We start from the raw sequence: 21,005 nt of genomic DNA, 5'->3' as shown, positions 1-21,005 counted from the left end.
TTAGCCTCTCTGCACCGACACGCCAAAATCCCAGCGTCGCTGCTAAAAAAAATAACCCCCCCCTTTTCTATTTAGACAAGACCGCGTGTTTAGGAATAAAACCTACAAGCTTGTCGTATTCTAATACGCGCGTTCCTATCGTGGGCTGTGACGTGCCGAAACGGCAACTTCCGCTCGGATTGCGCAACCGCCTGCGCGTGGGATTGGACCAGCGCGGCTCCCGTAGTTGGGGGAAAATGGAATGGCTCGTCCGACGTGGAGTGGTGCCGTAAAGAGAGGATGGAGAAATAGCGTGTAACTCGAGGTTAGCCGTATTAAGCTTAAATCGAGGACGGGATTTCGCTGTGAATCCCCAGACAGATCTGGGTTCGCGGGGGTTGACGGACCACAGTCTATCGCAGACTTGATCCCTTTCTGTTCCCCCCGCGCTTCCTGCCCTCCGCCCTGCATCATGATAAAAGCCATCCTAATATTCAACAACCATGGGAAACCAAGGCTCTCCAAATTCTACGAGCATTATGTGAGTGACACGCTGAGTTCCGTTTCTCTGTGATTTGCTGTCTGTACAGGTGTTTTGTTTTGTTTTGTGCATGATGCTACACAGTTGGTAAAGGCTTACGGATCATTTATTTAGACTCGTTCGTTTCGTGGATAACTGTCCAAACACGTCACGTCGTGCCAGATGTGAATTTTGGCGTTGCATTGTGGAAGGACACGTGTAGAAATCAGCAGAAAACACGAAAAATCGAAGTCGTTGCTGCAAAGAAAACAACCCGATTAGGGATGTGCACGCCTGGCGATCATAGTGAGGGGGGGGGGGTTTACGATTGTCATCGATCCTGCTGTGGAAGATGCCAGTCTTAACTGCGCTGTCCTTCCAACAATGAATAATTGAACATGTGCAAGACAAAGCCAGCCTATAGCGTTTCCCGTGGAGCCCACATGGTTTGTGCCCCGGTGCTGTTAGACTCTGCAGAGCCACTAATGTAACGCTGCGCTGGTGTTATGGATATACTGTAGCGAGTTTAAGCTTTGTTTACGTCACATGACTACAACGCCCTTGTGATCGACTCGTGCCCTGGTCTAGTTCACCATCAGTTTAACCCAAAATTGATGCCGTCATCATAATTCAGATTGACTTGGTGCTGGAAAGGGAAGGGTCTACTTCCTCGTAGCAAACGAGAGGTTATGTAATGTCGCTTGCTTGCAAGCTGTGATGGCTTATTTTAGTAATTGGATTTATATCTCAAGGTTGCTTGACTTGCCTGCTAGTATGTGAACGCCAGTCGCAAGGTGACTCAGACAGTGTCTATGCCCCAGCGACAAAATTCTCTGCACAGAGAAAAAAAAGAAGAATTTAAATTAGGAGAAATAAAAGGCCACATGAAAGGTAACTGTTTTCTATCATTATAAACTGGCCACCAAGATGCCATTGAGGGCTTTGCATAAAAACTTTGAATTCAGCTGTCAAATCCCCATGGACAATATTTCATCCATGCTCCTACTTGTGCGGACGTTTATGTCAGCAGCAAGAGTTAAGTGGGGGGGGGGTTTAGGGTAAAGTTGGGGTGCGGATTGGAGTTAGAATATCTCTATACTGCCGGCGACTTTAAGTCAGGAGCTTAAGGATAGAGTATAAGTCATTGGAACGTGTGTGTAGGTGTGTGTTTTGGCGTAGGTGTGTTTTAGGGAGTAGCACATGATGTATATCGGTAATCTGGCAACATAAGAATGAGTTTGGGAGGTGCAACGCCTGTGTTTATGCCACAGCAACAAGAACTAAGTTGTTGTTCGGGACAATTTATAGTAGTGAGATCAGAATGCAGCTGAAGATATACTTTCACGCCGGTATCCTTGTGATTGATTGTTAGTCGTCCAAAGCCAAAGTAAAATGGTTTGGGCAGGCAGCATTAAGACACAGAAAGCCATCCAATAAAATTACTAACTTGTTTATTAGTACACTGTAAAAAAATAGTTTTTCAGTGCGGCAACCAATTTATGAAAACCATTTGTTATACTGCATAGCTCAGTGTGAAGACCATGGCATTGGCAATAACAGGATTAGGAATGAAATTCCCACCATATCCGCCAATGCCAAAATATGTGTGCATCCATGACACTTTGGATGACAGCATCTAATAGCCTTTATAACATTCATCGTTGTGTTTAGATTTAGTCATTAAAAGTGCTCTACTTCTTTTCATGTGGGAATCCACCAGAAACACTTGGAATTAAATGCCGTAGTTTTTTCAGAAGAAGTGTTTTTCAATGTCCTGCTGTTCTGCTTGTGTTCCCTCTGCAAATCCTGGCTGCCTCGACTTGACTTGTCTCATGCTTCAAGTCACTTGACCAGTTCCAGCTGGGCCCTCTAGCCTGCTGCATATCTTCGCTCTGAGTACTCATTGACCTGTTATAAACCCTGAGAGGGCTTTAGCACCCATCTGACAGTCTGCATAGCCGCTGGAGAGCCAAATGCACGTGTATGCTACTAGATTTTAACCATGTTTAGCTCTCAATGGTTACTGCCAGATTGAGGAAAGCAGAGGTGAAACCACTGTATCAGTTGCTTTTGGAATTGTTGCTTTTCTAAAACCACAGCTGCTTATATACACTCTCTCATTGTATGGTCTAACACCAGCTTCACCATCAATAACGAAGTCACGGTGACATTTTTGTGCGATACAACTTGTGGTCCAAGATCAGTAACCTGGTAATTAGAAGAGAGACTGTATGAATAAGGACCCTGTTTTGGCCTCTTCTGCAAATCTTGTGTGGGGCTACTCCAAATCCTTTCTAGAGAGTGCTTGCCAACATACCTGAGGGAATTGCAGGCTCTCAAGCAGTATCCGAGCCATCAGCAAACAATCTGAAAAAACAAAAACAAAACAGAAAAACAAACCTACAATCCAACTTCAACTTTGCACAATGGAATCATTGACTCATCCTAGCGAGTGAGTGATTTGTTTGAATATGAAGGGTAATAGTGTGAAAGCAAATAATGCTTTTTCCACAGATGTACTCCAGATGCCTCCACCCCTGAGGCTAAAGCTAGGTCACTGCTGTCTGCATGTTTCCTCTTTGTAAGAATATCATTTGTTATATCAGTTTCTGTTGACATTTTTCTGCCCCCTTGTCCTTTCGCTGTGTATTATACCACAGATATAATCAGGGGAGTGATTTGACTGGGGCTGAAGAACGGAAAAGATCCCACCGTCCTTGGTTTTTAGCGACTTCAGGAATCATCACGATTTAATGACCCCATGCAAGAAATGTGGGACGTGCTTATTTGCCTCCATGCCTTTTTTTTTCTAACGATGTTTATTTTCTCATTTGTCCTGCAGAGTGAAGACACCGAGCAACAGATCATCAGGGAAACCTTTCACCTGGTCTCGAAAAGAGACGAGAACGTCTGTAATTTCCTAGAAGGTGGAATGTAAGTGTTGCGGTTTTGGTGGATCTGCTGGGCCTCCGCACTGGATCTGCCCACCTTTTTAACAAGCGACGGGCTCTCCCTGTTTGGGGCTCAGTCTGTGTGAATGCTAAAGAAGCAGACTTCGACTTAATGTTCGAACTGGGCACTCAGAATTCATTGGCGTTTGGCCTCTTGGGTAGATGTATTATTTATTGATTTATTTATAGATGCATCAAGAAGGCAATCGGTTCACAGCATTAAAGCAAATGGGTAACATTTGCTGTCTGCTATTCATATATCATTAATGACTGAGGCCACAGGTGTCATTTTACCCTGGATTTTCTCTCTCTCTCTCTCTCTCTCTCTCTCTCTCTCTCTCTCTCTCTCTCTCTCTCTCTCTCTCTCTCTCGTCTCGCTCTAGATTTTTCTCCCTGGCTCCCTTGCCGTCCCTTCATTTCATCACAGGGAATTTCATGACAGCTTAAACAGACACCCAACACACTTTGGAAATTGATAGGACTGTTTAGTGCAAATTTTGTAAATGACATTTCTTTTACACTGAACACCGCAGCAGGTTGTTTAAAGCACAAAAAAAAAACCATGTTTTTTTTCCTGCAACACTGAAGAGAATTAAAACAAAAAACATGTACCAGTACAGAATTGGAAATTATCCCAGGTCTTCTTCTCACAACAAACGGTAAATAATCAGGAATCTACGTAGTTAGTCTGCCGTTACAAATGGCTATTACTGGTGTAAGGTCTCCTCGGTCCCATTTTCTTCTTGCTGCTCATTTGTTGTGTGTGTGTGTGTGTGTGTGTGTGTGTGTGTGTGTGTGTGTGTAGGGCGAGTTAAGGAGAAAGGGCAACACTTGATAAGATGAAAGCCAACAGGGTTTTATCAGATATCTTTTAACAGAATGCTCAAAGATTTTATGTAGTAGCCAAACTATCTATTTCTTTTGCACACATTGACTGTGAATTTGAAAACACCCTGTTTCATTTTTTCCAGATATTTGTTTGTTTTCTGTGTCATGGTTTTAAAACCACGTTAGTTGAGTCACGTTCAAGTTTGCGTACCTATGTATTGTATGTTATATACTCCTGATAGGATCAGTGTTTTTTGTTACTAATTTCTCAAGGAACAACGGGAAAAAACACTTGTTACTTTTATTTCATATTTATAGTTTATTTAACACTGTTTGTTTTAATATTTAAATTATAAATATATATTAATTATATATATTATAATATATAATATATGATATATACATTTAATACACACACACATGCACACACACACATATATATATATATAGATAGATAGATAGATAGATAGATAGATAGATAGATAGATAGATACATAGATAGACAGATATGATATATTATAATTTATTATTACAGCCCAGTGACTACTGGGATAGGCTCCAGCATCCCACGAACCGAATTCGGATAAGTGGCTTGGGTAATGGATGGATGTTTATTATAATTAAAGGTGGTGTTAAGGGAAAAATAGGTTCACTTTACTCAGTTTTCTGTATTTCATGAGATGTGTTTGACCAGACATGGATTTTGCTCTATTTTCCTGCTGTGTTCCTGTGTGTTAGGTTGATTGGCGGGTCTGATAACAAGCTGATCTACAGACACTATGCCACACTCTACTTTGTGTTTTGTGTGGACTCCTCAGAGAGCGAACTAGGAATTTTAGATCTAATCCAGGTAAAGATCATGGAAATGTCATTATCTGCTACCATGGCTCGTAATAGAGCATTTCCCCCTCTGGCATATTGGCTCCTTGCAAATTCTAAATGGATTTGTTTTGCTTTTGTTTATTGTTTATTTTTTTAGACTCAATGGCAACTCTGGTTAATAATGATAATCCATTTACAGGTATTTGTGGAAACGCTGGACAAATGCTTTGAGAATGTCTGTGAACTTGACTTGATTTTCCATGTGGACAAGGTAGGAAGTACCGGATTTTGTGTTCTCGTCCTGATTAATGAATGATAAATGGCTTCTCTGAGACAGTCTTTACTGTTAGGCATGACATCACAGATTGGTGGTGACGTTCTGTAGGAGTCAGTCTGGACTCATTATTTCACAGATTCTTTTAGCTTCCCTCAGACTGACAGATTGTGACGTTCTGTGTAATGCCCTGCGACACCACACGTCGTCTAATTCTGTCTCATCCACCAGACAATGTGTAATGTCACACGTACACTTTCTTATCAATGCAACTTTTGTAATGTCAAAGTTATTAACATTTTAACAGCATTTGGCTTTTCAAATGATCTCTTATTTGTTGTCAATACTTAAGTGAATGGGGGCATCCCGGTAGCATATAGACCGGTTAACGGTCTATTTCGTTGCCTACCCACATGAGGATTGCCTGTTCGAATCCTGTGTTACCGCCAGCTTGGTCGGGCGTCCCTACAGACACAATTGGCCGTGTCTGCGGGTGGGAAGCCAGATGCGGGTATGTGTCCTGGTCGCTGCACTAGTGCCACCTCTGGTCGGTCGGGGGGCCTGTTCAAGGGGAAGGGGGAACTGGGGGGAATAACGTGATCCTCCCACGTGCTATGTCCCCCAGGTGAAACTCCTCACTGTCAGGTGGAAAGTGGCTGGCGACTCCACATGTATCAGAGGAGGCATGTGGTAGTCTGCAGTCCACTGGATCGGCAGAGGGGGTAGAGCAGCGACCGGGACGTCTCGGTAGAGTGGTGTAATTGGCCGGATACAACCGGGGAGAAAATCCAAAAAGAAAGAAATCAAAACACATAATTTGACTACACATTGGCAATATAAAATCAATATTTCATATTGACTATCATATTCAGCAGCAAACCTTGCGGCTTGGGTCTTAACAACATCAAACAAATAACCACCAAAGCACATTAGGTCCTCTTCTTGCCATAGCTAGAGATAGTAAAACACAACATTCTGAAAATGATAGTGATATTTTGTAGTTGTTAAAATAGGCTTTCTGTTAAGATTTAATGGGTTTTTTTTGTGGTTTTTTTTTTGTGGCTGAAAACTATCAACACATTTTGCAATTGTTTGTGTACATGCAAATGTCTTAGACAGAAAGAATGAATTGTTAAACTGTTACAAAACAACCATTGTTACAATATTTATCATATCTTGACTTGCAGGTCCACAATATCCTGGCAGAGATGGTGATGGGCGGGATGGTCCTGGAGACAAATATGAATGAGATCATTACGCAGGTGGATGCCCAAAACAAGATGGAGAAATCTGAGGTAAGAGGGACCCTGCCCGTCCAGCGTATGTATGACCTTACCTTTCAAGGTATTGTATACGCAGGCATGTGTGTAAGCTGCACTCTGCATGCTACTCTCTAGTGCCTTTGTGGATGCAACCTACCTACTCTTGAGTGTTTGTGTGCCTTTTGCCCTTCCTCTTTGCTATTGTGCCCCTCTCAACATAGAACAAGACTCAACACATTTTCTCTCTCTCTCTCTGTATATATATCTATCTACCTATCTATCGTTCTATCTATCTGTCAATGTAAATACAGTTTTATAGTCATCAATTTGTCATTTCTATGGTGGCTTAACCAACCCACCGATCAATGCATCTCTGAAATCTATATTGGCCATTAAATCTTTCAATCACCATCTTATAATATTACTATTATTATTATTATTATATTTTCAATCTTGTCCATCCCACTTTGGCCTACAGTATTAAAAACTGGGGAAGGCTGTGTGTTTGTGTGCTGCTGGTTATTGTAGAGGAGAATGCTGGTTTCATAATCCCGCTATAGTAGACTGTCCTGGCTTGCAAATGATTTTTGTAAAATCTGTTAGCTGATACATTGATCTCGACCATGCAATAGATATAGTATACTGTACGCAAGGACATTGCTTTGCATTCCATACAGCTTCTGCTGGAAGGTAAACATTATTCATCCTCTTATTGGAACTTACATTTTATTTCCATAGATTCATCCATCGCAATACAACATCCTTACAGCCAGAGACAATTTCATGCAATCATTTTTTGCACATTGTTGTGGATTTGAGCTCCTTGTAATATAAAAGACTTAACAATACTAATGATTGGGTTTGGCTTTGGTTTCAATTTACTAATGATATTACTGGTCGTAAACTGTGCCCCGTAGTGTGGAGATGTCAAAAACATCAGTTTAAACTCATATTTACGGGGCATTCATTACCATTCTGATGACCCCAATGCTCAGTGAAATGAAGCATGCCTCAGGACATTCTCAATGACTTTCTCAATCAGCAACATTTTGCCAGAAAGGTACAAATCTGCATTGATCAAATTCCTCCACAGATGGTTTGTGTCGCTAAAAAGTGCTGGATATGAGTAAAAAGTTATAATGAGACAGACTGTGGCCAATGCATCTACTCTGTTGGGTGCCCTTAACATTTACAGCAATTATAGAATCATGCTGAAATTATTTACAAAAAAAAGGCTATTTTTCCAAGTCATGAGATGAATTGTGTGTTTTTAATCAAACAGAATCTGCTTCTTTTTTTCTTTTTTTTTTTGACCGGTGCTGCACAAGTCTTTTACTGTTCAACGAACATCAGAATTGCTCTCTCTCTCTTCCCTACACGACCTACCCTAGACCGCAGAGTCTTTGTTTTTCATCAAACTGAAGGTAAATCAAAGTGACTCGATTCGTTTACGGGGGCGGTGTCAGGAGAAAAGAGAACGATAAATCTAGCGGCTCCTCTTCACGTTTGCCGATGGTCGACCAAGCGGCTTTTTTTTCCGTTGTCACGCTTGCGTGTCTGAAGAGATACCTTCTGGAGTCAAATGGTTAACGGAGGAACTTTACACCACCCGTCTTGTTCAGAGATGCGGTCTACGATAGGTCCTCTCACTATTTCTATGGAGAGAAACTGTAATTACTTTGATCTGCTTCTAACATTCCCCATTCCTCTCTTTTTCCTGACCTTTTCTAGTTCTTTCCATTCTTCTCTCTTTACAGACGTTTATCTTTCAGTCTACCAGGCAGGACAGGTAGACACAGGTACTGCGAAACTTACAACCGAGTACGCAACTTTTAACTGAAGCTTACTCCCCTCCTCAGGGTCTTTTCATACGGCCCTTCACATGGTAGCAAAATGGTGTCACTAACATGGGAATCTTTCATGGCAGACCCAAAAAATGTAGCCTGTATTTGCTACAGTTTCCTTTTCTTTAATGAGAAGAGGTTACAAAGGAATGGAAGAAAATCAAACGGATAAAGTGGTGTACAGCATAAGTGTTTGAATTCATCGGTCTTAAATTTTACATGCCCTGTGTTTCTGTGGAGACGTCTCAGAATAATTTTTCAGGAGCTGAAAGCTTCAACTTGTACTTTCTCGCTTGTTTCTGAACCTGGGCGGCATGGTGGCCCAGTGGTTAGCGTTGTCACCTCACAGCAAGAAGGTCCTGGGTTCGAACCCCGGGGTTGTCCAACCTTTGGGGGGAGGGGGGTCATCCCAGGTCATCCTCTGTGTGGCGTTCGCATGTTCTCCCCGTGTCTGCGGTGGGTCTTCTCCGGGTGCTCCAGTTTCCCCCCACCATCGAAAAGACATGCATGTTAGGGTTAATACTCCTGCCTGTGCCCTTGAGCAAGGCAATGGAAAGATGAACTGGAGTTGGTCCCTGGATGCTGCACGACGGCTGCCCACTGCTCCTGGCTACACAGCTAGGATGGGTTAAATGTAGAGAAAGAATTGCCCCACGGGGATTAATAAAAGTAGTAAGAAAAAAAACCCCCCTGCTTAGTCAGATCACTTATGCAGAACTTCTGCAGAACACACGCTGACAAACATTTGCATGTTTTTTAATCAGTATATGTTTCCCTCAGGTCCCACATTTTTGGTACCACATTCAGATTTAGACTTGTCAACCCAACGCACTAGCTGATTTCACTAATTTGCCCACCATTTACCAGACTGGGGAGGACTACTTAGTGAAATTAACCGGCGTAGTCTTGGGTTGAAAGGAAACCTGTGCACACATGGCCCTCCATGGCACATGGTTGAGCACCACTACTATTGAATTTTAAATTCGTTGACCAGTCCAGTCCAAAGTCTACATCCCACTGAATATCGCTGTTTGTATAGGCGTTCTATCCAGTATGAAACCTGTTTTAATGGGAGGCGCTGTTATGGTGTATTACACAGCCACGATGAGTGGTTGGCAGCATTAGCAGAAACCCACTGTACCACCGATAAAGAGAGTAAAAGATAAGTCTGAATATCTGACATGAATACTGAGCCCATGCGCTGTGTCAGTGTTATCGCTCTTATCTAACCCTTTCCTCCTTATTGAAGTAGGCGACAACAGGGATGCCCAAAAACCACTGTGTATTAAAATGGCCTTGTGAAATTTATTATGGAAGAGGAGCATGCGCCCAGTTTTTTTTTTATTTTGCAGATTCCATGCAGAGTTTCTGCCATGTCGCAGAATAGTTGAAATTATTCATTTGAATATGCTTTTTAAAAACACCAAGGGAACATAAGCATACAGGTTATGAACATACAAATCCATACTTTAGACAGGTTGCAGTTTTTGGGTCTGTCTGCTAAGGATTCTTGTGGGAGATCTCTAACTACAGTGATTTTCAATTATCTTCACATATTATAGGCATAAAAATGAAATATCAAATGTCTCCACAAGTGTAGAGTGCCAAATTATGATAATTGTTTCTCATGGAAATAGTGTTTTTCTTGTATAGTTTACATTGAGATTCACTGTGTTAGAGTGGTTTTCCTCCCCTGTCCCAGAAAATAGATTTCCCATTGTAGTTCAGTAATAGGCTTGCAATCTCTTTACATATCATTACTAGGTAACGCTACAGCCATCACAGACTTCCTGTTGCCCAGTTAGCAATAGCACAGAATTGTAGAAAGCCAAATCACGTATCAAGTAGTCTTCTCGATATAAGTGTTATTCCAGCAGTAGTGGACTATTTTACCCCATCCAAGGTATATTTCATGCCATTTTTACTTAAGCAGATAGCTCTAATTCAAACACTCTTTATCAGTGAGGTTGTTTAAATTCTTTACAAACTTTCCATACGTTTTTTTTTTTCTAAAACATTTCCCTTTCCACATGCAAATCCATTTTTCTGCTTTACCCATTTCTCTCCTTGCATTTATACCCTTACCGGTCCTCAAGAGTCCGGTGGGTTCACTTTCCAAGCAATGCTGCCTTTGCCTTTTGATAGATATAGCTGAATACCTCAGAAATTAATGAATGATTTGCAATGTCCTCACATTTGATTCATAATTGGCTCTGGTTGTGATGTAAACCATTATAGAACCAAACAATGCATGTGCATTCGAAGCTACGTAGGCATCTGAATGTACATTTGCACATGGTGTCTGTTCGAATAGCCCTCAGTGCTTTTGCATTTTGTCAGTTGTTGACTGTTTGTTGTTTTTTTTTATTATGTTCAGTGCTGTGTTGTGTATGTTTGTCCAGTGTTGAGTGTCACATCTATCTTGAGTGATGATGTATAGTTATGTGCAACGTTTTTGTGTGACTTACTGCTATGGTTTGTATTTACCCAAGTTGTGTGTGTGTTTGTTTGTGTATGTAGGCCGGTATTGCAGGAGCGCCAGCTCGTGCTGTATCAGCTGTAAAGAATATGAACCTCCCGGAAATGCCCAGAAACATCAACATTGGTGACATCAGCATAAAAGTGCCAAACCTACCTTCCTTCAAATAGTGGCAACGACATGCTCAGTCTGCAGAAGTCGGCCAATGTTTACCGTGACGCAGTCTGTTTACCAAAACCTCAAAAGGAAAGTTTTCTCATGAATATAAATCTTGAAGGTACTGTGTGAATTGAAACTCCTACTTTTGGCGTTATATCTTGTTTTCTTGGTTTGAAATGAATGTCTTATGTGGCTTTTTGTGTTTAAGAGAAAAAAAAAGTATTTATTTATCAATGGTACATTCCTTCTGCCTCGCCAGAGGCTTGCCCTTATTTCAGCTGCTACAGTAAAGACCTGGGTCAGTTTCTAGCTCGAATTCTTTCAGTTATTTCATTGTTTACTTTCGGCTGTCTGAAGAGAGTGATGGGTGAGGGATGAGTTCTTGGGATTGTCTGACTGGTTTGGTTGTGCCGGACTAGAGCAGTGAGTCCACCAATCAGCCATGGCATGTGAATGAATTGGTTTCAAATAGAATAGGTCTGATCGCTTGTAATAGCAATACAAAATGAACAGAATATGTCAAATATGCTGTATGATGATAAGAAGACTGTATATGCTGAAGTTGATTTTTTTTTCATTCATGTAACGTATGCAAAAATATTTTAAAACAAATTGTCTTGTCTTATGAAGTTATTTCTTCTTGATTTTAATCTGTGCATGACGTTTTTCCTCTCCTTTTGCAATTTAATAAAGTATTCAATCTTTCTTGTTTTTTTTCCTGTGCACTTGAGAGCAAAACTCAAAAGATGTTTGATCGCCTGTGGACAAACGGATGACTAATAAATAAACCAGCAGTTTAGGCCCGACAATTATTATAGTTGCATCAGAGGGTTAAGTGACGATGGTTGAAAGAAAGGACAGCCTAACATTGAATACTGTATTTTAACCGTAATTTGTTTGGAGAGTCGTACAAATTGAAGGTATGGCCATCTAGATTCATCAATATGAAAACCACCAGAAGAACCCCGCTACAATATAGCGGTTTGGTTATCCACCCGTCTAAATCTCCCTCCTCTTCATCCTGCCAGCTAACCGCCTTCCCCCTGCCCCTAAACCCCTCCCCCCAAATGCTCAGAATCATTTAGAAAATGCACATTTTGCATAATTATGCATAATTATTATAATTTTAATTTTCTGCGACTTTTCTGGTCCTCTCTGGAACAATACCTACCACCTCCAAAAAAAATTAGGATCATAAGTGCATTTTTGCAAAAATGCATATATTTTGCATGCCAAAACATTTCTAAAGTCCCAGAAATTTATTTGTATATAGGTGAAAAAAATCAAAGATGCTCAGAATCATCTGAAACGCCGAGAAAAGTAGTTTTTAGCCATTTTTAGAAAAATGCATATTTATGCATAATTATACGTACTTTTAATTTTCTGCTATTTTTTATAGGTGCCCCTGATCATCCCCAATAACCTCCAAAAAGAATCAAGGCCCCAAGTGCTTTAGTTTGGCCGTTTATAGACTCTCACACAGACACACACCAGACACACATTGTGAAAATACAGGAGTCGATCCCGGCGTGCGGTTACAGTGCAGTACTTCAGTTGAGTCCCGCCAAACTCAAGGGTGTAAATCCAGGTCCAGAAAGCAGAAGTCCTTCCGCGGGTTCACTACCCATGCACTGAACCAGCAGATGGTTTAATGCACGGTTTGGGCTTTCACCTTCTGGACCTGTTTCCCACACTTCTGGCAAAACAATCGCGGACTCTTACGATAGTCCCTGGCAATGCTGCGCATCCCCGGCTCTATTTGTCCATTCCCCGCTCCGTAGCGACGCACCGTGGTGAAGATCGTCAATGCGCAGTTTTTGCGCAAAAAAAGGGTTGTCAAATTGTCTTTCGTGCGTCCACCGTTGCAGGCATATCGCAGTAGTGTTGACACTAACATAGTCTGCATGACGCGTGTTAAGTCTCTCTTTATGTTTTCGGTCTTCCGGGTTCGAAATCACGCCCGTTTGGCGTGAGCGTATTTTTTGCGCAGCTTTGACTATCACATGCGCTGTCTTGTGACAACAGGAGGACGAGAGACGACGGCGGCTCGGTGATGCTGGGCTGACAAAAAAGTCGATTTTTGCACTGCCGATGGAGTGATTTAAAGCAGAGAAAAGGCACCATGGCTGCGATTATTAAAGAAACTCAAAGGTAGGCTCGCACTTTGGTTTTCCCTCAGTGGAAAGAAACGAGTAATCGAGTCACGACAGCGCCTGAATTCCGCTAGTAGCCGAGTTCAAGGATAAGCTCCCTGGCCTCCTGCGCAGTCCTCCCCCGTCTCTATGACTACGTCACTATAGCGTTACACGGGCCGTGGTGTTAATGTGCACACGGAAAGTGGGTTCGTTGTCATTTGTAAACGTTGTTACTTTGTCTAAACAGCATAAGAGAAGCGGTGACTTTCATCAATGCCATTGACTTGAACAAGTTCTCCAGACTCATCTCCCGCATCATACAGAGGCTTCATCTTAAGGTACAGTGTTTTCTGCAGAGACGGGGAGCAGAGCTCTAGCAGTTTCTTTTTATTATAGGAGTACACAATGACTTGAACACAACTGAGACTCGGTTATAATAGAATATGGCTGGACCTAGATGACATCAGCATAGTTTCACAGGGGCTAGCAGGAGTTCATCTCATCATATGCCGTCCCTCAATAATCCCATGAACGAAAGAAATGCACTTATTTATCCATCAATTAATTTAAGTTGACTTTGGTCCTTTCGCTTGACTGCATTAGAGAAGCAGCTGGTGATGCAGCGTTATCTACTAATTGTGCCATTGAGTCTTAATAACATTTCATAGTGTGCCGTGTGTGTCTTGTTTGCATACACTGTTACAGTGAAAATCCTCATTACATCAGTTTTTAGATTTTGATATATATTTTTCATTCCTAATTGAAACTTTACATTAACTGTTGTGTGCTGGGTCCTAGGTCTCATAAAAGCCACTTGATAATAGCATTATTTCGAGTGCATGAACTTAGATCAGAAAATGATTGTACTTTTCTTATTTCTTTAAAGACTCTTTTTTTCCCCAGTTATTCACAAAATGACAATGCATTGTGTCCTTTGCAGGGGGAGCGTACGTTCAGTGAAGAGGAGGAGGAAAAGTTGCAGACAGCACTGTTATTGGACAAAAAGGCTCTTAATCTAGTCCTGGAAACGGCTTCATTCATACTGGAGCAGGTGAGAAGGGGGCCCTCTCATGTCCGCTTATGCATGGATATCATGGTTTATTATAATGGTATGATCAGAAGACAAATCCTCAGGCTGTCTCAAGTTAGACCATATTCACTTTTACCTACCTCTCTTGACACATCCACAGCAAGTACAAATAGAACATTAAAAAATATAAAGACATTCCTAAAAATTCAAAAAAGAAAACATGTCAGTGAAAGCAAAATCTCAGAGAAGCTGTGCAAATGCATTCAAAAGCACAGCTTCTTTGAGGCCAGGGCTACGATTTAGTGAGTGTGAGATATTGCTAGCAACACAGTTTTGTTTAGTTGATCATTATTACCATGCTCGCGCATAAGAGATGAGGATGCAGCATCTTGCTAAGGAAAACTTGATCATCCTGCCTCACCTTCGGCTTACATTACTTTGTCTAAATTAAAAGCATGCTTTTGTCTCAGCTCAGTCAAACGAATACTTAATTGTTATGTCAAGCTGTCATGTGTGAATCTCATGAGTTCGAGGCTGGTGGATAATTCTCTCTAGCAGAGAGCTGTTTTATGTGTATCAAAGATGAGATTCACAACCGTGCATTGACATTAATTATAGAGTACATAGTGGCAGGACCATAGTTCATACTCTACTACTACTACTTTCGGCTGCTCCCGTTAGGGGTCGCCACAGCGGATCATCCGTTTCCATTTCTTCCTGTCTTCTGCGTCTTCCTCTGTCACACCAGCCACCTGCATGTCTTCCCTCACCACATCCATAAACCTCCTCTTTGGCCTTCCTCTTCTCCTCTTCCCTGGCAGCTCCGTATTCAGCATCCTTCTCCCAATATACTCAGCATCTCTCCTCCACACATGTCCAAGCCATCTCAATCTTGCCTCTCTTGCTTTGTCTCCAAACTGTCCAACCTGAGCGGTCCCTCTAATATAATCGTTCCTAATCCTGTCCTTCTTCGTTACTCCCAGTGAAAATCTTAGCATCTTCAACTCTGCCACCTCCAGCTCCGCCTCCTGTCTTTTCGTCAGTGCCACTGTCTCCAAACCATATAACATAGCTGGTCTCACAACCATCTTGTAAACTTTCCCTTTAACGCTTGCTGGTACCCTTCTGTTGCGAATCACTCCTGACACACTTCTCCACCCACTCCAACCTGCCTGCACTCTCTTTTTCACCTCTCTACTGCACTCCCCGTTACTTTGGACAGTTGATCCCAAGTATTTAAACTCAAATGCCTTTGTCAACTCCACTCCTTGCATCCTGACCATTCCACTGTCCTCTCTCTCATTCACGCATAGGTATTCCATCTTGCTCCTACTGACTTTCATTCCTCTTCTCTCCAGTGCATACCTCCACCTCTCCAGGCTCTCCTCAACCTGCACCCTACTCTCACTACAGATCACAATGTCATCCGCGACCATCATCGTCCATGGAGACTCCTGCCTGATCTTGTCCGTCAACCTGTCCATCACCATTGCAAACAAGAAAGGGCTCAGAGCTGATCCTTGATGTAATCCCACCTCCACCTTGAACCCATTTGTCATTCCAACCGCACACCTCACCATTGTCACACTGCCCTCATACGTATCCTGCACCACTCTTACATACTTCTCTGCAACTCCTGACTTCCTCATACAATACCAGACCTCCTCTCTCGGCACTCTGTCATAAGCTTTCTCTAAATCTACAAAGACACAATGCAACTCTTTCTGGCCTTCTCTATACTTCTCAATCAACATTCTCAAAGCAAACGTCGCATCTGTGGTGCTCTTTCGTGGCATGAACCCATACTGCTGCTCGCTGATCATCACCTCTCCTCTTAACCTAGCTTCTATTACTCTTTCCCAAATCTTCATGCTGTGGCTGATCAACTTTATACCTCTGTAGTTGTTACAGTTCTGCACATCGCCCTTGTTCTTGAAAATCGGTACCAGTATGCTTCTTCTCCACTCCTCAGGCATCCTCTCAATTTCCAGGATTGTGTTAAACAATCTAGTTAAAAACTCCACTGCCATCTCTCCTAAACATCTCCATGCCTCCACAGGTATGTCATCAGGACCAACTGCCTTTCCACTCTTCATCCTCTTCATAGCTGCCCTCACTTCCTCCTTGCTAATCCGCTGAACTTCCTGATTCACTATCCCTACATCATCCAACCTTCTCTCTCTCTCATTTTCTTCATTCATCAGCCCCTCAAAGTATTCCTTCCACCTTCTTAGCATACTCTCCTCGCTTGTCAGCACATTTCCATCTCTATCCTTGATCGCCCTAACTTGCTGCACATCCTTTGCAGCTTGGTCCCTCTGTCTAGCCAATCGGTACAAGTCCTTTTCTCCTTCCTTAGTGTCTAATCTGTCATACAACTCACCATACGCCTTTTCCTTTGCCTTGGCCACCTCTGTCTTTGCTTTACGCTGCATCTCCTTGTACTCCTGTCTACTTTCTTCATCTCTCTTACTATCCCACTTCTTCTTTGCCAACCTCTTCCTCTGTATAATTTGCTGTACTTCCTCATTCCACCACCAAGTCTCCTTGTCTTCCTTCCTCTGTCCTGATGACACACCAAGTACCTTCCTAGCTGTCTCCCTCACTATTTCTGCAGTGGTTGTCCAGCCATCTGACAACTCTTCACTACCACCCAGTTCCTGTCTTAACTCCTGCCTGAACTCCACACAACAGTCTTCCTTCTTCAACTTCCACCATTTGATCTTCGGCTGTGTCTTCACTCGCTTCCATAGTTTATACTCAATCCTGATAAATGCACATGTAATAGCTGACAGTAGATTATTTGATCGCTTCAGTTTGGCTCCTCAAGAAGAATTCCTGTCCCCACTGCTGGTCTGAATCCAGTCTGACAACAGTATTTGGACAGTGAGACAAGTTCTCCAGCAGGGGTCACTGTTGTCTCGTGTAGATAGCGTTTGCATGCCTAAGAGTTTGTCGCTGTGGCGCTGTGTTGTGACCTGTAAAACATAGCTGATTGTGGTTATTAAGATGAGCATACACTTGCAGCACTCTCAAGCACATATCCTCCTCACTCTTTTTATCTCCTCTGCTCCTTTTCCCTCTCCCTCCTCTCATCACAACCTTACTTTTTACAGGCAGTGTATCACAACGTGAAGCCGCATTCTCTGCAGCAGCAGTTAGAAGCAGTTCATCTGAACCCAGACAAGGCTGAGGTGTTTTCCCAGACCTGGGCCACCGCTGGCCCTGAGCTGGTTGAGAGGCTCCGCCAAAGAATCTTTGCTCCAAAGAGGGTGAGGCAGACAAGCACAAGACGCTTGATTGTTTCTTTACCTTTCTCTGTCACAGTTGTAGGGATGAAAAAGACCTGCCGCACATCTCCTGACATCTTTGCCAAAGACTCTGCAGAGCTATCTTTATGCAACTGACAGGCTGGAGTCAGAAATAATGTGGTGGGTTTTGTTCTTGTGCCTGAGCACCACCTTTATGAGTCAGTCATGAATGTTTGTTGATAGGATTTGGGATATACCAGTTCCTTATTAGAGGGGAGCGTGTCAGCTTAGTTGCCTCACAAGAGCCGGATCCTGGGTTTGCGCCCATTTTTTGTGTGGAGTTTCTATTTTTGCCTTGTGTTTATATGAGTTTCCTCCAGGGACCCCCCCCCCCATAGTTCAAAAGTGAATATAGACTCTTGCCTACAGGTAGTGGTGTATGAATGATTGTATGTGTGAGCCCCTCCAAATGCCTGCTAGGACAGGCTCCAGTCCCCTGCCACCCTGAATTGCATGAAGTGGGTATAGACCAGGAATAAATGAATAAATCCCTCAGTAGCAGAATGGGAGCCAACTGTCACTGTTGGCGTTCAAATTATTTGACAGTTGGTTAGTAGTTGATTACATTCAGTCTTTGTTCAGAATATGACTTCACAACGTGATTGATGGGCTTTTTTACAGTGAAGTCAAACAATCACTTCTCGATTCAAGAGCAAATAAACCTTAAACCGCTTTAGTGAGTGCTGTTTTGTAGAAGGGAAAACCATTTGTAAGTGCTTGGCTGACTTTAGGATGATGTAATGGAAGTGTAGTAAGATAAACACATCTGCAACTAGTAACGTTAATGATGGCTTTCTTTGATTTAGCTGTGACAATGAGCAAGTATTGACAACAGTCAATAGTTTTGTGAATGCTGACTCATTAGCTCACCTAAATTAAACAGAGCCATCATTGATGGTGTTAGCTGCAGCTGTGTTTATCCTGCTACATTATCCTAAAACCAGCCCAGCACTTGTAGATGGTGTCTCACCTTAAGATGACATCAAACTCACAAAAGTGGTGACAGGTGTGGCTGCTCTTTAACTTTACCGTGACAAGGGCAAAGCTGAAAACTATGACACCTCTGGTCTTGCCTAAAATTCAACCCGAACCTTTGGAGTGTCTTGTACCTTTCTTCTCAATCTAAAATCTTGTCCTATGTTCAAAAAATTCAAGTTAAGTGATAGCTTTAGGCTTTAGTTGCATAAATATTGACCATACTAACCCAGAGTTGTTCCTTTAAATGTAGCCACAACTCTCTCGGCCTCAAATGACATTGGCACACAGAACTCTGTCTGGTTTGCATGTTTTTTTCCTGTGACCATTGTGCTGTATAAGAGACACTTTGTGGTTAAAGACAAACAACGCGGCTCCAGTGTGTGATGTTGTCGTCAATTTTTTTTGTCACACTTTCAGATGCCTTTCTTTTGTGTGCCTTGTTCGTCCTCTCCGCTCCCCCATGTGTTGATAGCTACTAGTATTGCTGCCGCACAAGCAGAAGACAGTGAGGGCTGTTGAGAGGGCCACTGCTACTGCCTTGGCTTTGGGGACTTGACAGATAATGCAAGAAGTTGCTTATGAGCCAGATACCAGTCTCATAGATGAAAAGGACAGGTTGTTTATTATTCATTTTTTAAAATTTTTCAGTCAGTCCCATTGAGATTTCAGTCTCTTACAAGATAGGCCTCTGAAAATGGTTGAGCAAAAACACAAATCATAGCCAATAAGATGTACACACAAATGCACACATGACACATTTGTTATTTCAGACGCTAGTAAATACCCTTAAGAATGCTTAGCTCTTTGCAGATTAAACATCATCTTGCACAGGCTTGCTATGGTCTGTATTTTAAATGCTCTTATGGGACTGAACCAGTAGCGAAAGTGTATAAACTCACTTAAAACTTCATTTGAGCATTATATAAACTTACCACCAAAAGTAAGGAAATGTGTGTTTGGTAGATTATTTTTTTGTTGTAACAATGCTTCTTGGCAATAAATCTTATATCAGGCAGCTGATTGGCAGCACCTGGGGTACCAGAAGCTCAAAACAAGAGTCAATAGCAACAGCAAAATAAGCTGTTTGGCATTGGCAGAGAAGATTTGGCAAATTTGTCATGGGCGCAACCCACATACTCAGCTCTGCTGCTCATCCCACAAATGCATGTTCCTTACAAATGTGGCACCATTTAAAAGGGAAATAAACAGGCTTTCCAACCGTATAAGATTTATTGCCAAGAAGCATTGTTACAACAAAGCAATAATCTACCAAACACACATTTCCTTACTTTTTGTGCTAAGTATATAAACTTTGTGGGTGATGTCGACAGTAGCATTTTTTTTTTTTGTGGATTTTTTCCCCGTTCTCCCCAATTGTATCCAACCAATTACCCCACTCTTCCGAGCTGTCCTGATTTCTCCTCCAACCCCTCTGCCAATTTGGGGAGGGCTGCAGACTACCACATGCTTCCTCCAATACATGTGGAGTCACCAGCTGCTTATTTTCACCTGACAGTGAGGAGTTTCGCCAGGGGGACGTAGCGCATGGGAGGATCATGCTATTCCCCCCAGTTCCCCCTCCCCCATGAACAGGTGTCCCAACCAACCAGAGGAGGCGCTAGTGCTTCGACCAGGACACATACCCACATCCGGCTTCCCACCCGCAGACACGGCCAATTGTGTTCCTAGGGATGCCCGACCAAGCTGGAGGTAACACGGGGATTTGAACCGGTGATCCCTGTGTCAGTAGGCAACGGAATAGACCGCCACGCCACCCAGACGCTCCGGACAATAGCAATGTTTTAGTGTTGCCGCTCTTTTTGTTTTGTCAAATTTTCACTGCTCTCTTTATCATCAGATCATGTTTTAAAAGAATACAAATTTGTTCCATTTTATTTTTACTAATTGATAATTATGCGATGGGTTACATCTCGAAATAGTAATTATTTTATTTACTAAATACTTTTTCTGAAATGCTTCACAATTATAATCAATCAACACAAAAAGCAAGGCTGTACTTGAAAAAGACGGGCAGGTGAGGGATTAGAGGGGAGACTTGGCAATGGGTGGTAGGTTACGCTGACAATCAGTTTAGTGGAACCACGATAATGAGTTTTTCAGTTAACTTAAAATCCAAGTAAAGCGAATGAATTAAAGACGGAACCCTGAAGTTTTTCAATCAAGTAATGCTGCTAATGTTTTTTTTTTTTACTGCTAGTGAATGACTTCATGCAGTTTGTCTCCTTGGAGTCAGACACTTCTCACACCCGTCTCCTGATGCTGCTGAAGCATCCAGACTCTGTAATTCACATAGTTTATTATTATGGCCTCTGTCTGCTTCATAAAACACTTAACTGCCTCTCCTCGGCCCAGGGCTGTGAATCTATCAACCTGTAACAGCTGACTGATGAGGTATCTTTCAGTAAATCAGGA

General features: G+C 42.3%; 2 protein-coding genes across 2 annotated transcripts in view; both read left to right on the top strand.

The window, feature by feature from the left end:
* Positions 1 to 205: 205 nt before the first annotated feature.
* On the top strand, positions 206 to 11,823 carry LOC130116126 (AP-3 complex subunit sigma-1). The gene is made up of 6 exons (XM_056284077.1): positions 206 to 520; positions 3,342 to 3,433; positions 5,017 to 5,128; positions 5,300 to 5,371; positions 6,562 to 6,669; positions 11,001 to 11,823. Exons 1-6 carry the CDS (start codon positions 452 to 454, stop codon positions 11,127 to 11,129), a joined length of 582 nt encoding a protein of 193 aa, XP_056140052.1. The 5' UTR covers positions 206 to 451; the 3' UTR covers positions 11,130 to 11,823.
* Positions 11,824 to 13,123: 1,300 nt separating this feature from the next.
* Positions 13,124 to 21,005, top strand: part of commd10 (COMM domain containing 10) — an 89,578-nt gene continuing 81,696 nt past the window's right edge. Inside the window, exons 1-4 of the mRNA XM_056287733.1 lie at positions 13,124 to 13,269; positions 13,501 to 13,591; positions 14,194 to 14,304; positions 17,400 to 17,555. Coding sequence (XP_056143708.1) covers positions 13,241 to 13,269; positions 13,501 to 13,591; positions 14,194 to 14,304; positions 17,400 to 17,555 — 387 coding nt within the window. The 5' untranslated portion in view covers positions 13,124 to 13,240. The remainder of the gene's footprint in view (positions 13,270 to 13,500; positions 13,592 to 14,193; positions 14,305 to 17,399; positions 17,556 to 21,005) is intronic.

The sequence above is a fragment of the Lampris incognitus genome, chromosome 1, assembly GCF_029633865.1.
Source record: "Lampris incognitus isolate fLamInc1 chromosome 1, fLamInc1.hap2, whole genome shotgun sequence".
Lineage (NCBI taxonomy): Eukaryota > Metazoa > Chordata > Actinopteri > Lampriformes > Lampridae > Lampris > Lampris incognitus.
This window is presented reverse-complemented; position numbering and strand designations above follow the sequence as displayed.

Bases quoted from the DNA above. Each gene is read 5' to 3' on its own strand.
- LOC130116126 (XM_056284077.1), top strand. From the start codon at position 452: ATGATAAAAGCCATCCTAATATTCAACAACCATGGGAAACCAAGGCTC. The intron at 5,129-5,299 runs GTAAAGATCATG...ATCCATTTACAG, and splicing joins GAATTTTAGATCTAATCCAG to GTATTTGTGGAAACGCTGGA. The intron at 5,372-6,561 runs GTAGGAAGTACC...CTTGACTTGCAG, and splicing joins TGATTTTCCATGTGGACAAG to GTCCACAATATCCTGGCAGA.